Here is a 19871-nt window from a genome sequence, read left to right on the forward strand (position 1 = left end):
CGCTCGGCCGAGGGCTCGCCCCGACCAAGCCGAGCCCCCCCCGCCAGCCCTCCCCTCACACCCGGCCTCCTCCCGGCTTATTCCGAGCCTCTTCCCGCTCCATCCCGACCCCCTCCGGTGACAGCCACCCCCTCCCCTCGGACCTGGCCCCCTCCCCCGCCCGCAGCAGCCGCCGCACCGGCCCGTCCGCCAGCATGGCCGCGCCGGAACGCGGGCGCGCGGCCGGGCGGAGCCGGGGGGACGGCAGGAGCGCGCGGACCGGCCGGGCGGCGGTGCCGGAAGTGGTGCGGGGGGGGCCGGTTATGGCGGGGACCGGGCATGGCGGCGGGCGGGCCCGGGGGCGGCACCGGGGGCGGGCCCGGAGCGGTGTGGGCGGCCCGGAGCGAGGCTGACAGGCCTGTTCCCGGTGTAATACCGGCTGGGCTGGAGAGCCTCGCGGGTCACAGGCCGGTCCCGGTGTGACGGGCCGGATCCCCGCGCTGCCCGAGCCTCACGGCCCGCCCGGGGTGTCCCGGAGCCGCGGCTCGGAGCTCCGGGAGAGCAGCGGGACAGCCCCGCCGCTGCCGTGGCGCTCTGCTCGGGATATTGAGGGCAAACCCGCTCGGAAAGGTTGTCCAGCCCTGGCAGCGCTGCCCGGGGCGGGGCCGGGTCCGGTGCCCGGGGATCCCGGGTGCCGCGGGTGTGACCCCCGGGGACACGGCCCGGGCCCGGGGGTTCGCCCGGCGGAGCCGTCCAGCCCCGCTCGGGGCAATGGGGGAACCGCGGCTGAGCCGAGCTCAGCCAAACCGTGCGGGCCGAGCCGAGCTGTGCTGAGCCGAGCCCGGCCGTGCCAAACCCCGCTGAGCTGAGCTAAGCCCGGCCCAGCCGTGGCCGCTCCGGGTGAACCGATCCGAGCCACGCTGAGCTAAACCGAGCCGAGCTGAGAGGTGCCAAACCGAGCCCAGCTGAGCTGAACCGTGCCAAACCGAGCCACGCTGAGCTAAACCAAGCCCACTTGAGCCGAGCCGTGCCGAGCCAAACCATGCCGAGCTGAGCCGAGCCGTGCCAAACCACCCGATCCGTGCCGCGCCGGGCCGAGCCCAGCTAAGCCGAGCCTAGGCGCGGCGGTTCCTGCGGAGCTGTCCAGCCTCCCCAGCCGCTCCATCCCGCCGCCGAGCCCGCCGTGCGGGAGCGATGAGCGCAGCCGCCGCCCGGCCATGGAGGAGGATTTGTTCCAGCTGAAGCAGCTGCCGTGAGTAGCTCCGGGGGGGCTCCTGCCCCTCCGGCCGCGGGATTCCCGCCGGGCAGCGGCCAAATCTACCGGGAAGCCGCTGACAGCCCGGCGGGCAGGGCCTTTTCCCCGCTGGAGCTGCCCCGGGTGGAGCATCCCGAGGGATGCAGGAGCTGTTCGTTACATAAATTCACTCATCTCCTTTGGGTTTTTGGTTTATTTGGGGGGGTTTTTTTGGGTTTTTTTTTTTTTTTTTTTTTTTGGTTGTTGGGTTTTTTTTTGTTTGTTTGTTTGTTTTGGGTTTTTTTTGGTTTTTTTTGATGGCTGTAAAAAAAAACCAGCAGGGCTTGGGATAAAACCGTGGGGATTTTGGGAGAGGAAACGCTGGGATCGCCTTTGCAGGGGGGCTTGGCTGTAAATAACGTTGTGCTTCCTCGCCATCCTCCTCCTCCTCCTCCTCGCCAGGGAGGGATCGCAGAGCAGAACCTGCCCTGCCAAGGCGGGGTTGGGGGGACCCCAAAATCCCCATCGGCGTTGGCAGCGTTTCTGGAAAGCCAAACGCTGCTGCTGCACAAGGAAAATGCTGATTTTGGGGATGTGGGTGCTGGATCTGTGCAGAAAAAAAGCAAAAAAAAAAAATTTAAAAAAGGCAAAAACCCAGCCCCAAACGTGATAAAATCTTTGGTGCCTTTAACCCCAGGAATTCCTCCCTCCCTTTCCCCTCAATTCCAAATGCTTCCTTTAAAACCAACCTGCTTTTTCCTCATGCTCCATTCTCAGGTGTTTTGCAACATATTTCCTATTTATAAATCATGGGCTCTGTCTGGCAGCGAAGGAATGTTTCAAGCTGGTGTTAAATATTCATGAGCTCGTGTCAATGACAGAGCACCCTGTCCCAAAACATTCCTGCTAAGTTGGACAGGAACTCCAGCTCTTTCCCAGTCCTTGGTTAGGATTGAGCTTGTCAGGGATCTGAGGTTATTTTATCAGAAGTTGTTGTTTTATCAAGCTTTTTCCCCCCCCATTTTTAAGACCAAAACATGGGGATACATTCCAAAGTACCTTCCAGTGCAGGTGTTTTGCTGCTGTGAGATTTTGCAAATAAATGCAGCAGCTCCTTGAGATGTCCCAGATGTGAAAAATCTGGCAAATATGGAACAGAAATTATCCCTGTGGAGTTTTTTCCTTTGTTTGTATCAGTTTGTTTCATCTATCCTTAAATTATACACCTATGTTTTTATTTTCTGTGCTGAGGAATGTGGCAATCTGGGTTTGTGATCCTCAGATTTTGTAGGATCCATCACCTCCAAATCTGGGATGATCTTTAAGGTCCCTCCCTGTGATTCTGTGATAATTTAATTTATTTCCAAAACTATTTCACTTAAATCCAAGGGATTTTCACTTTCCAAAGGGAAAAAGTTCTGCTGTGTTGCAGATAAAGTGAAGGAGCTTTGAGGATCTGTTCCCAAATCTTTGGCCACTGAAAACTTCATAAATTGGAAAAGAACCTTCTCTGTGGGAAGGGAGCAAATCCCTCTGACCAAAACATCAAAGCTGTGTCAGTTTAGCAAATTCTGGTCTTAAAATACAGATGTTTCATTAATTACATGATATTAAATCATTCTGTTTAAGATGCAAACAGAGTCACAGAATTAGCATCCTGATGGAAAAAAAAAAATCCATCCATTCAGCTCTTCCAATGAATGAGCTCAGTAATTATATTTCACTAAATAATATTTCAAATTCTGGTGCATTTCTGGAGTTTCTAATCACAAAAACAACTCAGGAAATGGAATTTGGGCTCTTCCTGCCTGGACAAAACCCCTGAAATTCAATGACACAGCAATGCCTGATTCCAATTAAATCCAGGCCCACCAAACATGCATCTCATTAAATATGCATCATTCCATCATAGTTTTATGACCTCAGTGGTTTTGTAACTTTGTGCATGGCACAGTAACAACCTCTGTGTCCAACCCCAAGGATGAGATCCCATCCCAGGGTGGAACACCTCAAACCAAACCCAAATCCCAGAGTTCCCAGTGGAGAATGGAGACCGGGAATGAGGAGAAACCTGGATGGAAAAGGGGTTTCAAACCTCCCCAGCTGGAAAATCCTCCTGGAAGGATCCATCCCGGTTTTTTTGTGCTTTCAGGGTGGTGAAGTTCCGCCGCACGGGGGAGAGCTCGAGGTCGGAGGAGGATGGAATTTCGGGAGAGCACGAGGTGCAGATCGAGGGGGTGAGGACGGAGCTGGAGCCCGTGGAGCTGGGGGATGGAGCTGCAGTGCCCAAAGAATTCGCCAACCCCACGGATGGTGAGCAGGGCTCTTGTTTTCCTGCCTTGTGGGATCTCTTCATCTCAGTCAGGTTGGGTGCAGGACGTTTGGAGAAGATAAGGATGCCCAGATAAAAATAATAACTCAGGGAAGTTGTGTTAGACCTGAAAATGGTGGCTTGATCAGCCCATTCCTTGTGGGATGCTCTCTGTGCTCCTTTTTGTGCTGGATACTCCTGTCAGGCCGTTGTGGATCCAGCTGCCACACTGGAGTTTGAATTCTGAATTCCCTCTGGAGCTGCTCAGAGCTCCTGGAGCAGCTACACCTGGCTGTCCTTCAAGGCTGAGATGAATCTGCAGAGTTCCTGGCTCCTCTTTTCCTAGAGGACATCAGGAATGTCCATCTCAGCCTCTGCTTCCTGCCTGGAGGCATCACTGCTTTAGGAGGGAGGAGAAATTTTGGGTTTGTCTTAGCACAGTGTGAAAATTTGGTGTTAGTCTTGTTTTTGTGTTTTATCCTTTGGATTTTGTTTGATTTCCTCCTGATTTGTGTTGTTGTGGGGATCTCACAGCCAAAGTTTTTCCTGAGGAATGTCCTTTCCAAGCTGATGCAAGTGTTAGAACTGTGAGACTTAAATTGATTTAAACAACTCAAATATCAAATATCAAAATGTGCTTTTTTTGGTAATTTCATTTTGCATTTGAGCAAAGGAATTTGAGACTTCTCAGCACCTTCAGCTGGAACAAACTAAAGAGGTCATGGCAGTGGGTGGGGAAACAACCAGCAGCATTTTGAGCAGGAACTGGGTTTAAGATTTGTGTGTTTTGGAGAAATTCTTGATTTAAATAATGAGAGGTTGCACTGACATATTCCCTGCAGCTCCCAGCACTGCTGTGGGCTGGGGCAGAGCTGTTTCTCCCCACAGAAAGCTGCACTCCAGTGGCTGCAGGAGTCACTCCCAGGAGGAAGAGGCTGAACATGGGCTGGGTTTGTGGGTGCCATGCTGATTTACCTCCATGTGATTAAAATATTCTAGGAAAAATTCAAATTATTTTGGCTTTGGAGGAACACAGAGATTTTCCTGAGTAGAAATTGTATAATAACAACTAAGTAGCTCTGTTATAGATTTGAGATCTCAGCAGATTAGCCAATTAATTAGTAATTAAAACAGAAAATTCTCTCTCAAAGGCTGTCTTTTCTCGGAAAGGAACCCACTGGAATTGTTTTCTTTGCAGATACTTTCATGGTGGAGGATGCAGTGGAAGCCATTGGATTTGGGAAGTTCCAGTGGAAGCTCTCTGTCATTACTGGATTGGCATGGGCAAGTAATTGGGATCAGGATATATTCTTGATCATCACTTAGAGAATCTCAGGGATTTCAGATAATGGGGGCAGACAGTCTCCAAGCAGATAAATGTACAATAAAGCAGGAATTTCACTGGGAATTCTAAACCAACAGCAGCACTCAGCCTTGTTGTGAGGGGTAATGACGGATTTCTTTGTGTCTGAAGTTCTTAGAAATCAGGGTTTGGAAAACCATTTCAATTCTCCACTTCACTTTGGTTTCAAATGCAAGAGGTTTCAGGCTGCTCCTGCAGTGATTTTGCCACATTCCTCCCATCAGCTGCCACTTCAGTTGTCTGTATCAGTCAGGATTGCTGTAATCTCAGTTTCAGAAGAGCAGCAACCCAGCACTTCCACTTTTAACTTTGATATCAACAACAACAAAGTCTTGGTTTCCATTTTTCTGCTCTTTCTGAAGCTCTGTGTTCCACCTCCTGTGGTGTATTTCAGGATCCTGATACCTGGAGCTGTGTTTACTGGCTTTTATCCATGTAAAAAGCTGGAATCTGCCATAGTTTAGATCCTAATTCAGCTGTGGAATTTGGTTTTCAGGTGATCCATGCAAATCCAGGGGTGTTTAAGGGAAAAGTTACAAGGTATTAAACACTGCTGACTGAACCCGTGTGTGAAGGAGCTGAAAGCTGGAATTTGCACTGAGGAAGTGACTGAACCTGTGTCACTGACCAGCCAAACCTCCTCACAATCTTTGGATTCAGCTCTTTGAATCCTCTCTGCCAGAGTTACTAACAGTGCTGACAATCAGAAATGAGTTTAAATGTTTAATATTTAACATTTTATTTAACCACAGGTGGGTTACATCACGGAAACGTCACCAAGGCCTATTATTGACTCCTAAATCCACCTGATTTGCAGGCACTTGTTGATTTTTGCTTTCTCTTCCCCCTGCAGATGGCAGATGCCATGGAAATGATGATTTTAAGTATCCTTGCTCCTCAGCTGCACTGTGAGTGGCGCTTACCCAGCTGGCAGGTTGCATTGCTCACCTCGGTAGGAAAAATACCTGACAGCTCCTGTCTTCCCTGAGGTTTTGCCATCATTGTTATCCAGACATTTTGCTTTGTATCCCCAAAATTAAATCTCCTCGTGGCCTTTGCAGGTTGCCTTCAGCTTGGGAGTTTATAGGTGGTTTTAAAAACAGATTTATAGGAGTTTTTTTTTTGAAGATTGAAGTAATGAAATCCAGTGAGAACTAAGGGGATTTTGCAGGTTTCAGGCTCAAAGTTTCATGTGATTTCCAGGAAAACCTATGAATTCACTCAGATTCATCCTAAAATTCAAGCCATTTTTTAAAAAATTGATAAATTTTTATTATCTTGCTTGCAAATCTTTCTCTCTCCCCACATCTAAGCTCTCTGACATGCTGAGAGCTCCGAGAGAGAACAAACAGTTGATTTTTTGAGGTTGGACTCAATGATATCAGAAGTCTTTTCCAGCCTAAATAATTCTGGGATTATCCAGTGATCTTTGGAAGCAGAGATCTTACAACACCACCTCCAAGGATGGTGCTGTGGTGTTGGAATCCTGCAATGCTTTTAGAGATAAGAAAACAAATTGGGAACCCTTCTCTCAGCATAGGCCACTGCTGAATGCAGGGACATTTTCCCCTGAATTTCTCTCTCCTTTAGTTGTTCATGCCCTTTGTTTGATTGTGTAAAATAGTTCACATGCTCAGCAGATGGAAATGGTGTCCTTGAATCCCATGAATGTCCCAGCCCTGAGTGCAGCTCAGCACGAGAGTGTCACCTCTGAAAAGGCTTCAGGGGTATTTTCTTTCACACTTCAGACTTTTCTAAACTTTTAAGGTGTAATTTTATCTCCATTCAGACCTGGGAGCTGCTGAGGATGGTGGTAGGAGGCTGGAGGAGAGCTCTGTCCTGGAGATCTCAGCCAACAGCTCCTCAGCTTTTATTCAGGAATATTCTCCGTGGAGCTGGAGAGCTCTGTGTCTTCCAGGGCTGGGCTCACAATGGGACAATACCAGTGTGCCCAGTCCAGGCCAGACTGGGATTGTCTGGGTTGTCTCTGATGGATCTTTTAATGCAAAGCTGACTTGAGGAGGGACCTTGTTGCTTCCCTGCTCCAGCCCAGAGAGAACTCAATGATCTTTAAGGCTCTTTCCAACCCACCCCATTCTCTGACCCCCTGCACATCTCACTCTGTTTTGGGCTGAAATGTTCTGGTTTCACTGGAAGTTTGTGTTCTGTGTTTGTCACACTGCAATTTTCACTTGCTAAGGGAAAGATTTTTTTTTTTTCCCTGCTGTTCCACAGGTGGTGTTTGTGGGAATGATGTCCAGCTCCACACTCTGGGGAAACATTTCAGACCAGTATGGGAGGAAAACAGTAAGTCTGCAGCTCCTGCTGGGATATATCCCAATATTTCTGCAGCATGGACATTTCAGTGCAACTGGCATGAGGTGCCCAGAGAAGCTGTGGCTGCCTCATCCCTGGAAGTGTTTGAGGCCAGGTTGGAGCACCCTGGGATAGTGGAAGGTGTCCCTGCATCTGGAATGGGATGAGCTTTAAGTTCCCTTCCAACCCAAACCCTTCCAGGATTCCATATTCCCAAATGTCCACGTGTACCAAGCAGCACTAAGCACATCCAGAACTGAGCTCCTAGAAAGAGAAGGCATCTGAAGCTCTGTTTTACACTTTCATTTCTGTTACAGTGATTTTTAACTCTTGCTGCACACAGGGCCTGAAGATCAGTGTGTTGTGGACCCTCTACTATGGGATCCTCAGTGGATTTGCTCCCATTTACAGCTGGATCCTGGTGCTGAGGGGCCTGGTGGGCTTTGGGATTGGAGGAGTGCCTCAGTCGTAAGTAAATATTCACAACTCCAAACTTCCTCATTTCTCTTTCTTTCTTATGAGATTCTCCTGTAAGACTGAAGTCTTGTTTCTGTGCAGCCACCCCAAACCTTGGTCTTGTTGCAAGGCAGGTCATGCCTTAAACAGCAGGGTTTAGAGGCCCTGACTCTGATTGTAAAACCCCAGATTATTCTTCAGTCAGAGCCTGAACTTCCCATCTCACCCTGAGCTGGAATTTCAAACCCACACAGCCCAGACCTGAGCACTGGAGATGCTGGGATGGCTCAGAAGGAAAAGGAAGTCTCAGGATATTTCTCTGTCATTGTGTGGTTCCTTTCACTGAAGAGAGGGATCCATAAATTTCCCACCTGCAATAAATAACCCTGTTCTAGGCTTTTAATTATGGATGTAAAGGGAAGGGTACAGCCATTCTCTCTCTCTGTAGTCTTTTATCCTTACCAATAATTGATTTTTTTGCCTTCTGGAGGTGCTGTTTTGGAGCCTGGCTTGGATTGGTGGCTCACAGATTCCTTCCCAGTGGCTTTTCCATGGCCACTCCCAGACAAAAACCCAGAGCTGCAGGTGCAGCCCAGCCAGGGCCACTGGACTTGGCTCACTGAGGTTCTGTGGCTTCATGAGAGAAAAACCAGAGCCAGTTACAGATCTCCAAGTGCATCCCATCCTCCCTGAATCTGTTTCCTGTTCTGACTATAACAGGGGTTTATTTGACAGAGGGGTAAACATGGATGAAGCAGGAAAAGTAGCTCCTTTCCAATATCCTTAAGCTGTGTTATTTTGGAGGTGAGTGCCTGGATCTCCATGGAGTGAGTGTCATTTCCTCCTCTGGATTGGCTCCAACAATTCCATGTCCTTCTTTTGCTGGGGTCATTCACCAGCTCCTGTTTTCTCTGCACTGCAGAGGGACCTGAGCTACACTTTAAGATGTGATTTGAGTTCTCTACATCTCTGCTTGAATGAAATATTGTGTGAAACTTCCTGCTCTCCACAAACTGGGCAGCTCCTCAGAGATCAATCCATTCTTTAAGTTAGTAGGAATTTTGTCCCAAACCTCAAAGGAAGCCTGAGGAGTTTGAAGACTGAGTCAATGGAATGCAAACAGAGCAAAGCCAAACCTTTCCAGTTTGAAAGAGATGACAGGGACTGGACTGCCTGCTGCCTGAATTCCTCCTCAGGAATTCCTCCTGGAGAAGCTTTGCCATCACTCTTTGGCACAAGCATGAAGCAAAGCCTCAGTGGTTGCTCTTTGAATTCCACAATAAAAGAATGCAAATTATTTTATATCAGTGACATGAAAGTATTCCCCTCTTGGAGAATTGAACCCTGGCACAGGAGACGGATGGGAATTCTCTGAGCCAGTTGTAAAGCCCTGAAGAAATTCTTTATCCAGCAAGAGTTTGTGTTGAGTTCTGATGGACCACACTGAAAATACCAGATAAAATGGTATTTCCAATGGTGCTCTGGCTCAGAGCAGGGCTATGACAACATGAGCACCAAGATCTGCATTTAACTGATGACCATGGGGTCACAAAAACCACACAAAAAGAGCAAATTGTGTCCTCTCTTGCAATGTTGAAGGGTTTGTTCTGGGGTGGAAGGGGGAGGGACCCAGTGTCACAGCCTGGCTGGTTCTGGGGATAGGGAGAGCTTTGAGTTGCTCCTCTGTGTTTGGCAGTTTTATTAAAAGGCAAAAGGGATGTTTGAACCTGTGGCATTTAGCTCTCTGTGCTGACATTTTCCTCTCTGTTTCCTCTTTTTAGGGTAACTTTATATGCTGAGTTCCTTCCAATGAAAGCCAGAGCAAAATGCATTTTATTAATAGAGGTGAGTGGGTGCATTTTCATCCTTGAGGAACAAATCCTCTGGTGGTCACATCCCTTCCATCCTCCTGCCTGGAAATCCCCTCAGAGCTGCAGCCAGGCCTGGCCTGTCCACCCTGGTGTGGAGCTGAGTCACTCCTGAGCTCTGCTACCAGCCCAGCTCCAAAAATAGCAGAAACTTTTCCAGTCACACTCCACTCTTGGTGTTGAATTTGCCTTTTTCCAAATTATTTTGCACCCAGGGCTGCAGAGTGAACACAAGAGGAGTGTTAGATGTCCATGATTTTGTGGTGAAATGCATCTCAGTGATGGATTTGGAGAGCTGACAGCTCCACAAATTCGTTGCTAAGTTCAGCTCCACAACTTCATCCAAACCTGTCAAAGTCACTCAGGGCAGAATTTTGACCTTGGAATATTTTAAGGCAGAATTCGCACTGGAATTTCTCTCTCCAGCCATCCCTGGTGAGCACAGCCTGGAATGTTCCAAAGAAGAGGCCTTGAGAGCACTCTATTCCTCATTTTTTCTGTTGGTTTTACCTTTTCCAGGTGTTCTGGGCCCTTGGGACTGTGTTTGAAGTGCTCCTGGCAGTGGTGGTGATGCCCACGCTCGGCTGGCGCTGGCTCCTCATCCTCTCTGCCCTCCCACTCCTGCTCTTTGCTGGCCTGTGTTTTGTAGGTATTCCTCATGGATTCATGTGAATTCCTGCAATTCCCGTTCCTCTACCCCATTCTGTGACTCAGCTGAAGGAAATCAGGACAGTTTTGAGCTCTCTGGTGGTGTCTTCTGTGAAATAACTGAAATAATGACCAAAAAATGCAGTTTCAACAGGGTGCTGGGAAAAACATTCCAGGGAGAGTTGGGTTGATGTGACTGTAATTGCTGGAGGACAATGGAGGGCTGGAATTTGGTGAAATCAGGCCTGGAACCCTCTCCAATTCAATTACTTTGTTTCAACTAAGCTCAGTGGAATCAACATTTTATCAAAAGCTGTTGCTATTTCCCTAAATTCTCTTTAGATTTTGTCACTTCTAGAATCAATTTCCACTTAAGAATCCTCCCAAATCAGGGATGGGATTTGCAGAGTTCAGGCCAGATTCTAAAATAAGTTAAACCTGAGCTTCAGTGATATATTTTATTATTTATTAGGTGATACCTTTGCCAAGCACTCAGTCTCCTCAAAGATAAATGTCCTTGTCAGGTGGGTTTAGCAGCCCTTTTTATTCCTTAGTTTTTCAAGAATACCTGCAGTTATCCAGGTGATCACAAGCTTGTTCTAAATTAAAAGGAGCTTAAACCCATACATTTTGGAATGCCAGGAGCATCTTGTTATCTGCCCTGGATGCTTTGCCATTCCTGCAGAGAAGGGATAATGTAAAAAACCTGCAAAAATTCCCAACAGCTCTCAGGGATAAACCCAAAGGAATGGAAAAGAAAGGATTCTGAGTTGATGGGGAAAGTGGGGGGTTGCAATTTTTAAAGCCTGATGAGATTATTATTGCAACTCTTCCTTGGAATTCTTCCAGCTTAGTTCTGTAATCCTTTTTTATGTGAGAATCTGCTGGAGTCACTGAGATTCCCCCAAGGAAACTCCCAGAGTTTATTGCTGGTTGTGACACCCTCCTGTATGTGTGACCTGCTCTGCTCCCTTAGTGGCTGCCAGAAAGTGCCAGGTATGATGTGTTATCTGGGAACCAGGAGAAGGCTCTGGCCACTTTGAAGAGGATTGCCACAGAAAATGGAGCTCCAATGCCCTTGGGAAAACTGGTGGTTTCCAGGCAGGTATGTACAGCTCACAGAACAGTGAAACTGAGGTGGTTTGTAAGCAAATCATCCATGTTCTGTTCATTTTAATGTCTCAGCTAGGCAGAAAAAATGAGGTTTGATCATTTAGGCCTCTTTTCCACTGAGGAAGAGTTAATTTCTCATTTGGAAGTGAAAAGCAGCTTTAAAATGGGCATTTAATGTGATTTAACCTCCCTTATTAAAGAAAACCAAACCTTGAGGCTGTTGAAGAGCTCAGGTCAGAATTCCTGGATCTGAATGCAAGAGACAAGATGAAATTTGACACTTTAGCTGTCCCTCATCACCCAAATTCTGCTTGTTCCCAACAGGAGGACCGAGGCAAAATGAGGGATCTTTTCACCCCCCATTTCCGCTGGACCACGTTGTTGCTCTGGTTTATTTGGTAAGAAAAAACCTAAAGGTTCAGTGCCAGCACAGCTCTAAATGGGTTTTACTGGAGGGATTTTACACAAATACAGCAACTTCCTCCTCAGAAAAAAAAACCCCAACCAAAAAACCCACCAACCCATATTGATTTGTAATTTATTCAACCACCCAAGCATTCCAAATCAAAATGCCCTTTAATTTTCTGGATGCTGTAATAGCTTTGAGGTAGGACTTTTGATTGGTGGTGTTTCTTTTAAGTTGGACCAGCTAAAACTTCCTCTCTCATTTGCTTCCTTGCAGGTTTTCCAATGCTTTTTCATATTATGGGTTAGTTTTATTAACTACAGAGCTCTTCCAAGCAGGAGATGTTTGCAGCAGTGAGTATTGCTCCATCTTTTATTTTTAAATATGTCCTGTTAAAACTGCTGGAATATCTTTTATTAGATCACCTTCTGCTGGTGGTTTGGAAAAGGAACGTGGCTGAGTTTTACATTTTTATTTTATTTTATTTTAAATTTTTCCTAATTTCTGCACAGTGCAGAGAGGTCCTGCAGTGGTTTTGAGCCCAAAATGTCAAACAGGAAGACAACCTTCAAGGCAGACCTGTTATCTGTTCCTCTTGATAAAAAAAAAAAAAAAAAGTGATTGAATAAATACAAGTTTGCAGATTTGACAGGTCTAATTAGTTCTGAGAGAGAGAAACTGCTGCTGTGGAGCTCCTGGGTTCTCAGGATGGGAAAACCTGCTGAGAAAAAAGATAATGGTGGGAAATCAACATCCTTTGTGTTGCAGAATTTTTTGGAGGGGAAAAAGAAGGTGCTTTGACTGAATTAAGAAGAGGCTTGAACAGTTTGATTCCCCAGGGGAGGAATGATTGCATTCAGAACATTTGTAATTAGGGAAAACTGCCTGGAATTTGGGAAATTATAAAAGGCGGATGGGGAGTGTTGGAGCAGCCTCAGATTCCAGCGTTGAGCAGCAGTGATGAGCTCTGAGAGCTCTGACTCAGGTTTCCCTCCCCAGAGGAGGATGCAGCCCTTAAAAACCCTTGTTTTTATAAGGACATGGGGTTTTTCAGTATTCTCAGAGTGTAGGAAGTGTTGGGATCCCAATTTGTGTTGGGAGAAACTGAATTATTGGAGTTAATTCTGTCCTGAGCCCTGGACTGGAAAATAATTCAGGCTGTACAGCTGATAAGGAGGTGGAATTTTCACTGAGCTGAGACATCCTGTCACAGAAAATATAAATGTTCACTGTTTTCAGGCAAAATCACCAAGCATTGCTCTTCAATGCCCCTCTGACTTTGAGTTCCATCCCAGCAGCACTGCAGGCATTCAGAGGAGGAATAGCAATTAAATCAAAGGAGCAGAATCACTTGAATTTCTATCCCTAAACAACTTCCCAGAAGTATTTTAAAGGATGGTGGGTGCAGTGAATCCATACCAGTCCTTCCAGCCCATCCCTTCCTCAATTTCAGCAGTAAAAATGAGAGACCCAGCAGGAAGGGTAAACAAGGAAGAGTTTGCATAAAATATATTGAATATTTGTGCTTTTTTTTTCCCTGCAGTATCCAGCAGAAGGCAGGAGGTGAAAGCCAAGTGCAGTCTGACCTGTGAGTACCTGACAGAGGAAGATTACACTGACCTGCTCTGGACAACCCTGTCAGAATTCCCTGGTAAGGAGCAATGGGAAGCTCCAGTTTTTCCTTGGAATGGCTCAGGGTGTGGCAATGGGCTCTGGCAGCAGCAGTGGGATTGGGATTCTGTCCTGATGCTTTCCCAAAGCACTCAGAGCTCCTTGCTGTAGCTGGGGATTCTCCCTGCCCTGGGATCACTCCAGAAAAAAAATCATTCATTGCTCTGGAATGGCCCCTCTGTTCCAGCCCAGCAACACTTCAGGAGGAGGAAAACCTAAATCAAAGGGGCAGAAACACTGGAATTTCTATCCATAAGTGACTTTCCAGAGGTATTTTCAGAGGATGATGGATACAGTGAATCCATGGAGAACTTGCTCCCTAAATCCCTGTGTCCAGCCTCAGTCCTGAACCTGTGATTTTCAGGCAATTCCAGCAAATTTCAATGGCACAGGACAAGAAAAATAGTGTGAAACAGCCATTGATCCTTCAGATGGAGGGGACTTCCCAATGTTAATCTGATTGAAACAACACCAGAGACAGGGATCAGGATATTTTCACTCTCCTTGATCATCATTTCAGGGCTAAAAGCTCAAGGAGAAGCCATTAAATGAATGATAATTTGCAAGTATGACTGAGAAATATGCACAGTCATTCCTAAGAGGAGTGTGCTGCCAAACAGGCATTTTGGGAAGGATACCCAGAAAAAAAAGAGTGGGTGCCTGGAGTGGTGCTGTGGCTGCAAGGTCTGGTTTGATCCTCACACACACTGAGGTGGGAAATATTGACAGGGTGCCTCTGGATGTGACACTGATGCTGGAATAATCCCCACTCCTGCTGTGCATCAGCTTTCAAAAGGATCTGGGAAAATTGCTTTGGAGGGAAGACTTAATAGTGAGATTTACTGAGCTTGATCTATTTCCTATCAAAAAGCAGGAGAGAAATAATTTGGTGAAACATCTAAATAACAGAACAGAAAGAAAATACCACATTCTAAAGAGCCCTTAAATCCAGCAGGGAACAATGGCCAGAAGTTCAGTAGAAGTTCTTCCAGTGAGCCATGAGCAGGTGTTTTAGGCATTCCCATCAGTAATCCCTGGATGGGAGTGTGGATTTGTGGATTTCTGGAGCATGTAGCAGGGCTCAGCAGCTGGGACACAGAATTCCTGTTGTCACATGGCACCAGCAGCAATCCATCCCACAGCCCTTCCTGGGGCCAGTAAAGGATTGGAAAGAGAGGCAAAAATTTCCAACCTAAACTACCCAGGCTGTGTTAAATCTGCTGCAGCCCCTCTTTGCTAGATTTCCAAGGGTCTCCTGGTCTCTTCCCACAGGTGTGCTGGTGACCCTGTGGATCATCGACCGCATCGGCCGCAAGAAAACCATGGCCCTGTCCTTCCTTGTCTTCTCCTTTTGCAGCCTCCTGCTCTTTCTCTGTGTTGGAAGGTGAGTCCAGCACGGGGAACAACTGGAGTAAAGGATTTCTCCATGTCCTCTCTTGGTTATGGTGGGAGAACTGGGAGTGGTGGTTTGAAAAGCTGTGGGATGGTCGTGCTCAGCTGGGGAAGGATTTAAGGCTGGGGTTGGGTTTTCTCACCAGAGTTTGGGAGGGAAGTAAAAGTGAATTCCAAGTGAACCCAGCTGATGGTACTTAACATTCCCAAACTCTGCTCTCCTCTTTCCTCTCACAGAAATGTTCTTACTGTGCTGCTCTTCATTGCAAGAGCTTTTATTTCAGGAGGATTTCAGGCTGCCTATGTTTACACTCCTGAGGTAAGGGGGTTGTTGTGGGGATGAGAATATTCAAGGGGTGTGAGAACAGGGTGGGAAAGTAATTTTGATGACCTGTTCCCTATGGACCTCACTCCAGACTGGAGCTGTAGATCCCATTGTCATTGTCTGGCAGAATGTGCTGTGGCACCACTTATTAATTCCTATTGATTTAAGAGTGGAAGGAGGAAAACTTCTCACTGTGATTGATGAGATGATTTTTTTCCACAGGTTTATCCCACAGCCACACGTGCTTTGGGCCTGGGGACGTGCAGTGGAATGGCCAGAGTGGGAGCCCTCATAACCCCATTCATTGCACAGGTAAATCCCTTCTCCTCTGAGACTGGACACACAGGAAGCTTGGTTTGATGATCTTGTAGGAAGCTTGGATTGATGATCTTGGAGGTCTTTTCCAGCTTTAGCAATTCCATGATCCTATGAAGGTGATGTGGAACCTGCTTTTCTTCCACTATCCCAGGTTGCTCCAAGCTCTGTCCTTGGACATTTCCAGGGGTGGGGCAGCCACAGCTTCTCTGGGCAACCTGTGCCAAGACCTCCCACCCTCACAGGGAAGGATTCCTTCCTAAAATCCAGTCTAATCCTATCCTCTGGGGATTTAAAACCACTGTCCCTTGTCCTGGCACAACCTATAAAATCTCCCTCCTTTCCAGAAGCTTCAAGTTAGACTTTATTCCCAATACTACAATTAAAATTTCTGTTGCTCCATCAATATTTCCATGCTGATTTGCATTCCCTGCCTTTGTCCTGCAGGTGATGTTGGAATCTTCAGTCTATCTGACTCTGCTGGTTTACAGTGGCTGCTGCCTGCTGGCTGCCCTGGCCTCCTGCTTCCTGCCCATCGAGACCAAGGGCCGTGGCCTGCAGGAGTCCAGCCACAAGGAATGGGGCCAGGAGATGGTGGGCAGAGGATCTCATTCCCCAGGGGAATCACAGGAATGATGGGACATGGAAACCTGCTGAAAGAATGAAGGATAGGAGCAAGATGTCTCACAAAACCTCCGAGCCTGAAGCATGGAAAGCTGACCACCATCACTGCCATCCTCACGTGTCAAACTGCAGGATTTGGGGTTGAACCTCAGCAAATTGTGTTTCTGCTGCTCTTTGCTCACACTCATAAAAACTTTTTTGGATGGAGAGGCTTTTGATGCAGATATCCTTGGAAGTTTAGCAGGAGGGGTTTCTCTTCAGTCTGTCGTGCTTGCATGGTCAGCTCTTCAGCTTAAAATGTCCTGTGCCAAGCAAATGCCAAGTGACTGCAGCCCAGCATAAGCTGTCATTAAAACACTGAGCTCTTGATGCCTAAAACCAAGAGGTTCATCTTTAGTGTGGCCCTGGCCTGGCACAGGGTGGATTCCATGCCTACCACTATGGATTAAATGCCTGCCTTGCACTTTTAGCCATCAAAACCATCACCAAAATGTGATTCTGTCAAACCAACCCAGGCTTTCCAGTTGGGTTTTGTTCCTGGAGATTGAATTGCTTGGAAACTGATTCCTGACTGTTTCTCCCATCCCAGGTGGGTAGTTGGAGCAGGGAGGGTGGTGTTGCTGCAGAGCTGGGACCTTGTAGCAGAAATGTAAATCACAGAATCATTAAGGTTGGAAAAGACCTCCAAGCTCATCGAGTCCAATGCGTAAATCCTCATTTTTTGGAGCAGAATTGGACTTCTCTGGCATTGCCAGGGACCTTGAGCTCTCTGTCTGTTGCTTGGAGTGAGGAGGTTCTCACTCCTGGGGTTCTCTGTGTGGATCCAGGTGTGTCCCTGCTCCATTACCTGGGCACATCCTCATGGTGGGGTAGCCCCAGCCGGAGTCAGGAGCTGCTGTTGGGATGGAGCCACTCCCTGACAGCTGGGCAGGACCTTTCCTGCTGATTGTACATTGACTGGTGACAAAGGAGTGTAGCTGGAATAAATGAACAAAAGCATGGGAAGAGCCCATCTGCAGAGCCCTTGGATGAGGAACATCCCTCCTTCAGGTGTGGCTCCTCAAGGGATGATCCCGCTCTTGTCAGGGAATGTAACAGAGCTCAGGGGAAGATGAGCTCGTCTGGTTTGTCACAAACCTGTCCCTGGGCACAAGTCAGGTGGCAGAGTCTGTGGGAATGTGTAGAGATCTGAGATGTGCCTCATCCAGGTCTCAGTGGATGTTCAGGATTCCAGACCTTGGGACACACAACCAAATGTGGGTGAGATGGACTTGGTGAGGCTGTGGGAGCAGTGGGGGTTTGTGGTCTGTCTGAGCAAGTGACTCACCTGAGCACAGGTAAATGTGCAACACATTTTTACACTTGAACATTTTAAGTATTCTGGGAAGCAAGTCCCATTCCTGGGGTCAGGAATAGGTCTCCAAGTCCATGTTTGGTGCAGTACAAGTGAGCACTGTGGGGCACGGCTGTCACTGAGGGTCACAGCTCTGAGGTCACTCAGTGCTCCACCACGTGCTAGGCTGCTCCTTTGGAGACTGAGGGGAAAACAGGAGTGGAAAATTCCCTAAAGAAAGCCAGGAAACTCAGGCTGATGGAAAAGGCCAAAGAGGTTGAAATTGTGTGAGGGGGGATTTCTGCTGAGAACTGAGTTTGCCAAGGCACTGAGTGTCCATGCAGTCCCACTGGAGGATGGTGACTCAGTGAAGGATTACAGAAATGGTTGGTGGAAACAGGCAAACTTGGCTTTTCCCAGCGAGATGAAAATGAATTCAGCTCCCAAGGGATCCCTGGGATCCCTGGGCTCAGCTGTGGGTGATGGCACAGAACCCTCTGTCCCTTCCAGCTGGGTTGGTTCTTTTTGTGTCCCCTGTCCCTGTGTCCTCACACTCCACCTAAATCAAGCTCCATTTGATCCTAGTAAACAGACAGGGCTCTCATGGCACTGGCACCAACCACAGCTCATCTGTCCACCTCCCTCTGCCTGGCTGGAGTTGGGTCCTGCTCCCTGTGTGCCTAGGGCAGCCTGGAGCAGAGGGACTTGTTCCATGGAATGCCAGAATTCCAAAGTGATTTGGCTTGGGAGGCACCTTAAAGCTCATCCAGGCAGGGACAATTTCCACCAGACCAGGTTGCTGCAAGCCCCATCCACACCTGACCTTGAACACTTCCAGGGATGGGGAACCTCTCTGCTTTCACTTGGAGTGGCCTCTGATGTGCTGGATATGGGACACAGCGGTGAGGAAGCAGATCCTGGATGGGTTTAATCAGATGTTACCCCACACATGTGGCCAGTGAGCTGGAAAAGCTGCTGGGCTGGAATCTCCTGGAGCTGGGTTTGCCTGTGCACAGTCAGGCTCTCACCCCTCAGTGACAGCTCTGGCATTCCATCCTCATCCTGCTGCTGCTGGAGGCCCTCGAGGCCATTCCAGTCCCCCAGGTGTTTCCATGCTTCCTTCCTTGGGCTTGCCATGAGCTGTGTTTTCATCCCAACACTCTGGAATTGAGCCTGGGTAGAGGTGACAAAGAATCCAAAGTGCAGGACAGGCCATGGCCCAGTTTGTTACTCAATGAGTTCAAATTCTGCTTTCCCGGGGTAATGTTCACATCTCACTCCATTATTTTTTTAGGTGAATATTCAGCAGTTTTAAAGAATTGCATTCAACAGCCTTTAGAGAGTTTTAGGTGAAGTTTATCTGTTCATGCACACCTGGATCCTACAGATAAGCCTCTTCCCAGGTAAAGATTTATAGGGGAATGCAACATTTTCCATGCTGTTGAATAGATCAGTTTTAACCTGTGACATTTACAGTGTTAACCAAAAAATGGAAGGCGTTTTTGCTTTTCACTTTTTATGAATTCTGCACTAAAAAAATCTGTTTAATGATAGAAATACCAAGATTGGTGTTACTGGATCTTTGATTTTGTTAAAGCTTGATCCAAAGCTCACTGAAATCTGGGAAAATCTGTGGATGTCCATGGGCTTTGGATCAGCTGAATGAGAGGGAGAGGTAGGAGCCCACCACAGCTGATCTCACCTGGCTGAATTCAGCAGGAGCCCATTGGGCACTGCAGAAACAGAGCTGGAATTGAGGATTTGCAGGAATTTGCGTAAAATTAATAAGATAAGGCCATTTTAGTTTGTTCACTGAGAACACTGGGGTTGACACACACCAGTTCTAAATCACCACCTCTAGATTTTATCAGTAGGGCAGCACCATTTAGGTACAAAATAAACTTCCAAAGAATCCTTTTCCACACTGGGTATTTCTCACTGGTAAAGGAATCACTGCAACTGCTTTGTTTCAAAAAAGAAAGTGAGATCCTTTGGAATTCAAACAGAATTGGGGGATTTGGTTTTGCCAAGTGTCCAAGATAGCCAAGCTGTGGGAATGTAATTCCCCAAGTGTGCTTGGATGGGATGATTTGTTATTCCCAAATACTTGCTGAAAGAGCAGTGAATGTTTCCATGTCTGAATGTACAGTTTCTAAGCTGGATTTACATTTTAATGTTGAAAAACTTGGTGTATCTCAAGCTTGTTGTAAAATACTCCTCTGGTTCCTGTTCCTGACGTGGCATTGGAGAGTTGAAGTCCACATTAGATATTTTATGTTAAACAAATAAATAGTTTTTTCAGGAAATAAGTTTTTGCCTCTTCTGGGGGATGTTTAGGAGGGGTCATAACATTGCTTTTTTTTTTGTCTTGGTGTTCAGAGGTTTGAGCTACAGGGCTCAGCACTCTGCAGGTCTGACTCATTTTCTGTCTGTTTTGTGTATTTAGATGTAAAGAAAAGTCAGAGGATTCCTGTTCCCATTGTAAGTAACCTCACTACAGCAAAATATTGTGGATAC

At 47.3% G+C, this 19871-nt stretch overlaps 1 protein-coding gene across 3 annotated transcripts; it reads left to right on the plus strand.

The window, feature by feature from the left end:
- The first annotated feature begins 1004 nt into the window (after positions 1-1004).
- LOC121364816 (SV2 related protein) lies at positions 1005-19657 on the plus strand. 3 transcript variants are annotated; one of them, XM_041488406.1, is made up of 16 exons: positions 1005-1231; positions 3366-3526; positions 4723-4808; positions 5741-5839; positions 7123-7194; positions 7547-7671; positions 9441-9504; positions 10047-10172; positions 11152-11280; positions 11613-11686; positions 11971-12047; positions 13238-13345; positions 14638-14749; positions 14995-15076; positions 15305-15394; positions 15845-19657. In XM_041488406.1, exons 1-16 carry the CDS (start codon positions 1197-1199, stop codon positions 16031-16033), a joined length of 1629 nt encoding a protein of 542 aa, XP_041344340.1. In that variant the 5' UTR covers positions 1005-1196; the 3' UTR covers positions 16034-19657. The 3 variants fall into 3 exon arrangements, with proteins under 3 accessions (XP_041344340.1, XP_041344339.1, XP_041344338.1); XM_041488405.1 differs by having other exon boundaries at positions 1123-1231; positions 4723-4812; XM_041488404.1 differs by lacking the exon at positions 1005-1231 and having other exon boundaries at positions 3145-3526.
- The last annotated feature ends 214 nt before the right edge of the window (positions 19658-19871 follow it).

The sequence above is a fragment of the Pyrgilauda ruficollis genome, unplaced genomic scaffold, assembly GCF_017590135.1.
Source record: "Pyrgilauda ruficollis isolate IOZ18807 unplaced genomic scaffold, ASM1759013v1 scaffold9, whole genome shotgun sequence".
In the NCBI taxonomy this organism is placed as follows: domain Eukaryota; kingdom Metazoa; phylum Chordata; class Aves; order Passeriformes; family Passeridae; genus Pyrgilauda; species Pyrgilauda ruficollis.

Coding starts and splice junctions, on each gene's coding strand:
- LOC121364816 (XM_041488404.1), top strand. CDS start 3,289: ATGGAAAAGGGGTTTCAAACCTCCCCAGCTGGAAAATCCTCCTGGAAG. Junction 3,527..4,722: donor ATTCGCCAACCCCACGGATG/GTGAGCAGGGCT, acceptor TTTTCTTTGCAG/ATACTTTCATGGTGGAGGAT. Junction 15,077..15,304: donor CCTATGTTTACACTCCTGAG/GTAAGGGGGTTG, acceptor TTTTTTCCACAG/GTTTATCCCACAGCCACACG.